The sequence below is a fragment of the Oncorhynchus keta genome, chromosome 1 (assembly GCF_023373465.1).
Source record: "Oncorhynchus keta strain PuntledgeMale-10-30-2019 chromosome 1, Oket_V2, whole genome shotgun sequence".
Classification (NCBI taxonomy): domain Eukaryota; kingdom Metazoa; phylum Chordata; class Actinopteri; order Salmoniformes; family Salmonidae; genus Oncorhynchus; species Oncorhynchus keta.
Window position 1 is genome coordinate 89,301,402 of NC_068421.1, and position 9,024 is coordinate 89,310,425.

General features: G+C 50.6%; 1 protein-coding gene and 1 long non-coding RNA gene across 17 annotated transcripts in view; one reads left to right on the forward strand and one right to left on the reverse strand.

Moving 5' to 3' along the window:
* The window catches only part of ano8b (anoctamin 8b), a 97,590-nt gene extending 94,341 nt beyond the window's left edge, over window positions 1-3,249 (reverse strand). For all 4 annotated transcript variants that reach the window (XM_052464332.1, XM_052464331.1, XM_052464330.1 and 1 more), the window contains exon 1: window positions 2,418-3,249. In XM_052464332.1, coding sequence (XP_052320292.1) covers window positions 2,418-2,589 — 172 coding nt within the window. In that variant the 5' untranslated portion in view covers window positions 2,590-3,249. The remainder of the gene's footprint in view (window positions 1-2,417) is intronic.
* Window positions 3,250-3,295: 46 nt separating this feature from the next.
* On the forward strand, window positions 3,296-5,472 carry LOC127907894 (uncharacterized). 13 transcript variants are annotated; one of them, XR_008065490.1, is made up of 6 exons: window positions 3,296-3,476; window positions 3,513-3,548; window positions 3,606-3,677; window positions 3,773-3,844; window positions 4,293-4,724; window positions 4,765-5,266. It is a non-coding gene; the product is annotated as an uncharacterized LOC127907894 (long non-coding RNA). The 13 variants fall into 13 exon arrangements; XR_008065487.1 differs by lacking the exon at window positions 3,606-3,677 and adding an exon at window positions 5,441-5,472 and having other exon boundaries at window positions 3,296-3,580; window positions 3,769-3,844; window positions 4,765-4,992; XR_008065478.1 differs by lacking the exon at window positions 3,606-3,677 and adding an exon at window positions 5,317-5,446 and having other exon boundaries at window positions 3,296-3,580; window positions 3,769-3,844; window positions 4,765-4,952.
* Window positions 5,473-9,024: the final 3,552 nt, after the last annotated feature.

The following is a 9,024-nucleotide window of genomic DNA, read 5'->3' on the forward strand; positions in this document are numbered from 1 at the left end:
AGTCCTTTTCCAGCCCGCTACAGTCCTTCTCCAGCCCGCTACAGTCCTTCTCCAGTCCGCTCCAGCCCGCTACAGTCCGCTACAGTCCTTCTCCAGTCCTTCTCCAGTCCTTTTCCAGCCCGCTACAGTCAGCTCCAGTCCTTCTCCAGTCCGCTACTGTCCGCTCAGCCCGCTACAGTCCGCTCTAGTCCTTTTCCAGCCCGCTATAGTCAGCTCCAGTCCTTTTCCAGCCCGATACATTCCTTCTCCAGCCCGCTACAGTCCTTCTCCAGTCCGCTCCAGTCCGCTACTGTCCGCTCCAGCCCGCTACAGTCCGCTCAGCCCGCTACAGTCCGCTCTAGTCCTTTTCCAGCCCGCTACAGTCCTTCTCCAGTCCGCTCCAGTCCGCTACTGTCCGATCCAGCCCGCTACTGTCCGCTCAGCCCGCTACAGTCCTTCTCCAGCCCGCTACAGTCCGCTCCAGCCCGCTACAGTCCGCTCAGCCCGCTACAGTCCTTCTCCAGTCCGCTACAGTCCTTCTCCAGCCCGCTCTAGTCCTTTTCCAGCCAGCTACAGTCCGCTCCAGTCCGCTCTAGTCCTTTTCCAGCCCGCTACAGCCTGCTACAGTCCGCTCTAGTCCTTCTCCAGTCCGCGCCAGCCCGCTACAGTCCGCTCAGTCCGCTCTAGTCCTTCTCCAGCCCGCTCAGTCCGCTACAGTCCTTCTCCAGCCCGCTCTAGTCCTTTTCCAGCCAGCTACAGTCCGCTCCAGTCCGCTCTAGTCCTTTTCCAGCCCGCTACAGCCTGCTACAGTCCGCTCTAGTCCTTCTCCAGTCCGCTCCAGCCCGCTACAGTCCGCTACAGTCCGCTCTAGTCCTTCTCCAGCCCGCTACAGTCCGCTACAGTCCGCTCAGCCCGCTACAGCCCGCTCCAGCCCGCTAAAGTCCGCTACAGTCCGCTCAGCCCGCTACAGCCCGCTCCAGCCCGCTAAAGTCCTTTTCCAGCCCGCTACAGTCCGCTCTCCAGCCCGCTACAGTCCGCTCTCCAGCCCGCTACAGTCCGCTCCAGCCCGCTCCAGTCCGCTCCAGCAGCACTACACCCCTGCTCTTGCTGCACGGAACGAGCTAATTGAAGCGCATCTAGAAACTAAACATTGGCCAACGTCTTGTCTTGCGCTGCACAGGATATCAGATCTCTCCAACGATTGGAGGTGTTAAACATCACCATGGCTATCACATCCTTATGGTATAGATGTGTTTCATAAGCGCAACGTGACTGCAAGAGACAGGTTGGAATGTCTGACTGAAATACGGAACAATTTAAAAAAAAATTAAATGGCGTTTGAATTTGTTGATAAATTGCGGGACATGCTTGTTTGGGTGCGGGGTTGCGGGACACGGGACAAAGGGCCAAAATGCAGGACTGTCCCGCACAATCCGGGACATGTGATCACCCAACTCCATGGCGAAATGTATTGAATTGCAGGAAATTACTATTAAAACTTAAATGGTTAACTCTGCCTTCAAGTGAGGCCGATGTATTTATTTTTTGGGGAAGCATGCTGCCTGTGCTCTCTCGGCCGCCCTTCAGTCAAGACACGAAAACAGCCACACGCAGCTGATGCAGTTCCCAGAATCCCGGCTCCAGTTCCCACATGAAGCATGGACCGTATCCCAAAAATAACACAGGCCCCGGGACCGTATCCCAAAAATAACACAGGCCCCGGGACCGTATCCCAAAAATAATACAGGCCCCGCGCAGAATATGACCGATGTTGCTTATTCAAATAAACGGGTCCAGTTATAGACCCTACAAATCCGAACGAATTCATAAACCCAGTGATAGAAGGGACACAATGTCACCAACATTCTTCCCACAATACATAATTTAAATAACAAAAGATTAATCTGTCTATTGTGCGAAATCCGTTTCGGTTTGAACAGGCTCTGTGTAGTGTAGAGTATAATGTGATGTTTTCGTGGCCAACGATCATAACCCGGACCGCTCGAAAGCTCAGAATACTGTCGCCTAATCTTTCAGTGACATTAAAAGGTTAATTCGTCAAGAAGCTGGCAACTGGGACGTTGCTGCATTTACAGGCTAACCTCCCACATGTCAGGCTGCTGGAGATAGCCTACATATACAACACAATGTCTCTGAACATATGGAATAGGATGTTTGTAGCCTAGTAAACAGCGACGAATATACACTGACCTTTGAGGACAAATACATCATTTTACAAACAAGACAAGATGTGGGATGCTTTTCTACGGGCCCGGTGCATAAAGACAAAAAAGACGCTGCGGTGGCAGTAGGCTATTGGCTATATTGTGATGCCCTGCTCATCTCATTTTCCTGCCACATCCACCTGTCCTGTCGCTACAATTCTACATTCAATTTCCGTCCCCGGCCCAACCGACCCTTTGAAAAGACGGACTCACCCAGTACACCGGATGACGTTTGCTGCGAGGAGGCAGCACTTTGATCTGTCTTTTCCCCTTCGCCTTGCGATCGGTGTCTGTGTCGCGAGCTCTCGGTGCCACCACTGCTTTCGGAGGAGCTGCTACCCGCTGCTGCAGGGACTGCTGCTCCCGCCGCCCCCGTCTCGGGCATGGTCTTTCAGTGGGGAGTAACGGACGATATTCTCCGGGAAAGGGGAGAGCGAAATCGCATCTCAGGCAGGCAAATCATAGGACGCTGCTGGTCGGTGTGTCAGAGAGAGAGAGGGGCTAAATGAACGTGAAAGTGAAGTGAAGGTTGTTGTGGTGGTGGCTTATCCTAGTTTGCAGCAGGATGCGAGCCGATTGATAGCGCTCGGTTGATTCTTACTATGGAGGAGGGACAAAGAGAGAAGGGGGGGCGACACACGTAGGGCTACAGCCAGCCTCACACACAGACACGCGCAGGCACGAAAACACACATACACGTACAGGCATACTGGAAATAAAATATCATGGTTCTCCTCCTCGCTCTCAAAGAGAGAATTGCTTTAAATGCACCATTCAATTTCCCCTGACCTCTGCAAGCCGCTAAAGAACAAATTGTGTATTTTTATACGCGCCACCACCAGCTATGATATCACTGAAAATATAAAACGTTTATATTTCATTTTCAATTCCATGCCATAGGAAAAAGTACGCCACCACTAGTCATGTCAGTCACCCATGATGCCACCCCATAACATACCCAATTATAAGACACAACATACATTTATGTTCCTATAAAGCAGGGTTTATGTACTTACTTTTTAAAAATCAGATATCAGATCACTCTCTAGACAGTTTAGCAGCAAAATAGCCTATGTTGTGGTAGGTGCTTGAGCAGTCCAGCAGACAGACAGACAGGCAGGCAGGTGCTTGAGCAGTCCATCAGACAGGCAGGCAGCCAGGTGCTTGAGCAGTCCATCAGACAGACAGACAGGCGGGCAGGTGCTTGAGTAGTCCAGCAGACAGACAGGCAGGCAGGTGCTTGAGCAGTCCAGCAGACAGACAGGCAGGCAGGTGCTTGAGTAGTCCAGCAGACAGACAGGCAGGCAGGTGCTTGAGCAGTCCAGCAGACAGACAGGCAGGCAGGTGCTTGAGCAGTCCAGCAGACAGACAGGCAGGTGCTTGAGCAGGCAGACAGGGCAGGTGCTTGAGCAGTCCAGCAGACAGACAGGCAGGCAGGTGCTTGAGCAGTCCAGCAGACAGACAGGCAGGCAGGTGCTTGAGCAGTCCAGCAGACAGACAGGACAGGCAGGTGCAGACAGACAGGCAGGCAGGTGCTGAGCAGTCCAGCAGACAGACAGGGCAGGCAGGTGCTTGAGCAGTCCAGCAGACAGACAGGCAGGCAGGTGCTTGAGCAGTCCAGCAGACAGACAGGCAGGCAGGTGCTTGAGCAGTCCAGCAGACAGACAGACAGACAGGCAGGCAGGTGCTTGAGTAGTCCAGCAGACAGACAGACAGGCAGGCAGGTGCTTGAGTAGTCCAGCAGACAGACAGACAGGCGGGCAGGTGCTTGAGCAGTCCAGCAGACAGACAGACAGGTGGGCAGGTGCTTGAGCAGTCCAGCAGACAGACAGACAGGCAGGCAGGCAGGTGCTTGAGTAGTCCAGCAGACAGACAGACAGGTGGGCAGGCAGGTGCTTGAGTAGTCCAGCAGACAGACAGGCAGGCAGGTGCTTGAGTAGTCCAGCAGACAGACAGACAGGCAGGCAGGCAGGTGCTTGAGTAGTCCAGCAGACAGACAGACAGGTGGGCAGGTGCTTGAGTAGTCCAGCAGACAGACAGGCAGGCAGGTGCTTGAGTAGTCCAGCAGACAGACAGGCAGGCAGGCAGGTGCTTGAGTAGTCCAGCAGACAGACAGACAGGCGGGCAGGTGCTTGAGCAGTCCAGCAGACAGACAGGCAGGCAGCCAGGTGCTTGAGCAGTCCAGCAGACAGACAGGCAGGCAGGTGCTTGAGCAGTCCAGCAGACAGACAGGCAGGCAGGCAGGTGCTTGAGCAGTCCAGCAGACAGACAGGCAGGCAGGCAGGTGCTTGAGCAGTCCAGCAGACAGACAGGCAGGCAGGCAGGTGCTTGAGCAGTCCAGCAGACAGACAGGCAGGCAGGCAGGTGCTTGAGCAGTCCAGCAGACAGACAGGCAGGCAGGCAGGTGCTTGAGCAGTCCAGCAGATAGACAGGCAGGCAGGCAGGTGCTTGAGCAGTCCAGCAGACAGACAGGCGGGCGGGCAGGTGCTTGAGTAGTCCAGCAGACAGACAGGCGGGCAGGTGCTTGAGCAGTCCAGCAGACAGACAGACAGGCGGGCAGGTGCTTGAGCAGTCCAGCAGACAGACAGACAGGCAGCCAGGTGCTTGAGCAGTCCAGCAGACAGACAGGCAGGCAGGTGCTTGAGCAGTCCAGCAGACAGACGGGCAGGCAGGTGCTTGAGCAGTCCAGCAGACAGACAGGCAGGCAGGCAGGTGCTTGAGCAGTCCAGCAGACAGACAGGCAGGCAGGTGCTTGAGCAGTCCAGCAGACAGACAGACAGGCGGGCAGGTGCTTGAGCAGTCCAGCAGACAGGCAGGCAGGCAGGTGCTTGAGCAGTCCAGCAGACAGACAGGCAGGCAGGTGCTTGAGCAGTCCAGCAGGCAGGCAGGTGCTTGAGCAGTCCAGCAGACAGACAGGCAGGCAGGTCCCTCAGCAGTCCAGCAGACAGACAGGCAGGCAGGTGCTTGAGTAGTCCAGCAGACAGACAGACAGGCGGGCAGGCAGGTGCTTGAGTAGTCCAGCAGACAGACAGGCAGGCAGGTGCTTGAGTAGTCCAGCAGACAGACAGGCAGGCAGGTGCTTGAGTAGTCCAGCAGACAGACAGGCAGGCAGGTGCTTGAGTAGTCCAGCAGACAGACAGACAGGCAGGCAGGCAGGTGCTTGAGTAGTCCAGCAGACAGACAGACAGGCGGGCAGGTGCTTGAGCAGTCCAGCAGACAGACAGGCAGGCAGCCAGGTGCTTGAGCAGTCCAGCAGACAGACGGGCAGGCAGGTGCTTGAGCAGTCCAGCAGACAGACAGGCAGGCAGGTCCCTCAGAAGTCCAGCAGACAGGCAGGCAGGTAGGTAAAGCTCCTCTCCTAGGATGTGTAATACATAACAAAGAACCCAGCCTGTCTGTGAAGGATTAAGTACATCATTATTTATTTATCAATGCAAGAAATTTCTTCACAGATAAACATTTTTTGTGAGATAGATCATCTGCTTCCTCTCCAGCCCACGTTGGAGTCATCCCCATTTAATAGACATATCATAGCCTAACATATGCTTTACAATATTTCCTGGATGACAGGTCCACTTACAGTGGCCTATGATGCATGTTTGTTCTGTTTTCATACTTTTCCATGTTTAGAACACTGTTGTAAACAGTATTATCTTTCTCAACACCCACTATTTCTTTACTTTTTAAATAGCCTTTGACAAAGAAGGTAAAACCCCGAGACCTCATAAATTGTATTTACTTTGTCAAACCGTCAAAACACAGGAACACAAAAGGGGCACACTGTCCACAAAGATTCAGTTTGAATATACTCCTACTGTAGACAGAGAACGGTAGCTTTCAAGTCTTCTTCTGAGCTAATATTGATGGTAGCCAACCTAACAGTCTCCACACATGACAAACTGCCAACTTTTATTCGTTTAGTTTGTGTGTGTGTGTGTGTGTGTGTGTGTGTGTGTGTGTGTGTGTGTGTGTGTGTGTGTGTGTACCAAGAGAATAACATGATTGCTTTTACCATACAAAAATCAAATCCAATTATATTGGTCACATACACATATTTATCAGATGTGCTTGAGTGGGTGTAGCGAAATGCTTGTGTTCTCTAGCTCCAACAGTGCAGTAGTATCAATTCACAACAATACACACAAATACACACAATACACACAAATATACCTGGCTGTGTGGTGCCAGGAAAACAACCTCTCCCTCAACGTGATCAAGACAAAGGAGATGATCGTGGACTACAGGAAATGGAGGACCGAGCACGCCCCCATTCTCATCGACGAGGCTGTAGTGGTGCAGGTTGAGAGTTTCAAGTTCCTTGGTGTCCACATCACCAACAAACTAACATGGTCCAAGCACACCAAGACAGTCGTGAAGAGGGCACGACAAAACCTATTCCCCCTCAGGAGACTTAAACGTTTTGGCATGGGTCCTCAGATCGTCAAAAGGTTCTTCATCTGCACCATCACTGCCTGGTATGGCAACTGCTTCGCCTCTGAACGCAAGGCTCTACAGAGGGTAGTGCAAACGGCCCAGTACATCACTGGGGCCAAACTTCCTGCCATCCAGGACCTCTATACCAGGCGGTGTCAGAGGAAGGCCCTAAAAATTGTCAAAGACTCCAGCCACCCTAGTCATAGACTGTTTACTCTGCTACCGGACGGCAGGCGGTACCGGAGGGCCAAGTCTAGGTCCAAGAGGCTTCTAAACAGCTCTACCCCCAAGCCATAAGACTCCTGAACATTGATTGACTCTGTACCGGTACCCCTGTATATAGCCTCGCTATTGTTGTTTTACTGCTGCTCTTTAATTATTAGTTTCTTTTTTTCCCTTCTTTTTTTTTAGGTATTTTTCTTAAAACTGTATTGTTGGGTCAAAGGGCTTGTAAAGTAAGCATTTCTAGGTCTGCACCTGTTGTATTCGGTGCATGTGACAAATACAATTAGATTTGGTTTGATTTGAAATCTAAAAGTAAACGAATGGAAATAAGAAATATATCAATATTCGATCGAGCAATGTCGGAGTGGCATTGACACCAAAAGCCAGAGGGAGGGATGAAGACAAAAGTCTTGGTGCTGATGGTTCAAGGACGGTGCCAGCTGTCCTCGATAGAGCCCATTGAATAATTCAGATCAAAAGACTTAAACAGTGTCCCTCAGGCACTAGGCTCTGACTGCATAGGTACCCTGCCTATAAACAGGATGCGTCTCAATAGTCTAAAGTGGATTCCTCTCTCTGTCTCCTTCATCTGCACGGATCTAAAAAGAAACAGGAGCTGACAGCAATAATGACAGGATACACCCAGAGGATATGCTGACACTTGTCCAGTCCTGTTAAATTAGTGCTAATCTCTCGTAAACATAACTGAGCATCTGACCAAATTACGCAAGATTTTAGTTCTGGGTGAACCAATATTAGATCAGTCCTGCCGAAGGAGAAGAGACAAGAGAGGAGGGATTATTACTGTACAACAGACCACGTATTCACCCTGCACACCTTAATTGACAAACAAACAAACCAAAACAAAGTCAAAGTCTTCTCATGCTTTGATCATTTCAAAAAAGCTTTCGACCCAATCTGGCACGAGCGCCTGCTATACAAATTGATGGAAAGTGGTGTTGGGGGAAAAACATATAATATTATAAAACCCATGTACACAAACAACAAGCGTGTGGTTAAAATTGGCAAAAAAATATACACATTTCTTTCCACAGGCCCGGGGAGACGGGGAGGCAGTTTAAGCCCCACCCTCTTCAACACATATATCAACGAATTAGTGAGGACACTAGAATAGTCTGCAGCACTCAGTCTCACCCTACTAGAATCTGAAGTCAAATGTCTACTGTTTGCTGACGATCTAGTGCTTCTATCCCTAACCAAAGAGGGCCTACAGCAGCACCTAGATCCTCTGCACAGATTCTGACAGACCTGGGCCCTGACAGTAAATCTCAGTAAGACAAAAATAATGGTGTTCCAGAAAAGGTCCAGTTCCCAGGACCACGAATACAAATTCCATCTAGACACCACTGCCCTAGAGCACACAAAACCCTATACAGCATATACCTCAGCCTAAACATCAGCGCCACAGGTAAGTTCCACAAAGCGTTGAACTATCTGAGAGACATGGCAAGAAGGGCCTTCGATGCCATCAAAAGGTTGCTAAAAAAAAAAAATCGACATACAAATTAGGATCTGGAAAAAATACTTGAATCAGTTATTGAACCCTTTTGCCCTTTATGGTTGTGAGGTCTGGGGTCCCTCCCCAACCAAGAATTCACAAAATGGGAAAAACACAATGTAAAACACCAAATAATGATTGCAGAGCAGAAATAGGCCGAGACCCACTAATTATCACAATTCAGAAAAGAGACGTTCAATTCTACAACCTCCCAAAAGGAAGCAATTCCTAAACTTTCCATTAGAAAGCCATCACCTACAGACAGATGAACCTGGAGAAGAGTCCCCTAAGCAAGCTGGTCCTGGGGCTCTATTCACAAACACAAACAGACCCCATAGAGCCCCAGGACAGCAACACAATTAGACCCAACCAAATCATGAGAAAACAACAAGAATTACTTGACACATTGGAAAGAATTTACCAAAAAACAGGGCAAACTAGAATGCTATTTGGCCCTACACAGAGAGTACACAGTGTCAGAATACCTGACCACTGTGACTGACCCAACATTAAGGAAATATTTGACTACGTACAGACTCAGTGAGCATAGCCTTGTTATTGAGAAAGGCCGCCGTAGGCAGACATGGCTCTCAAGAGAAGACAGGCTATGTGCACACTGCCCACATAACGAGGGTGCGTTCT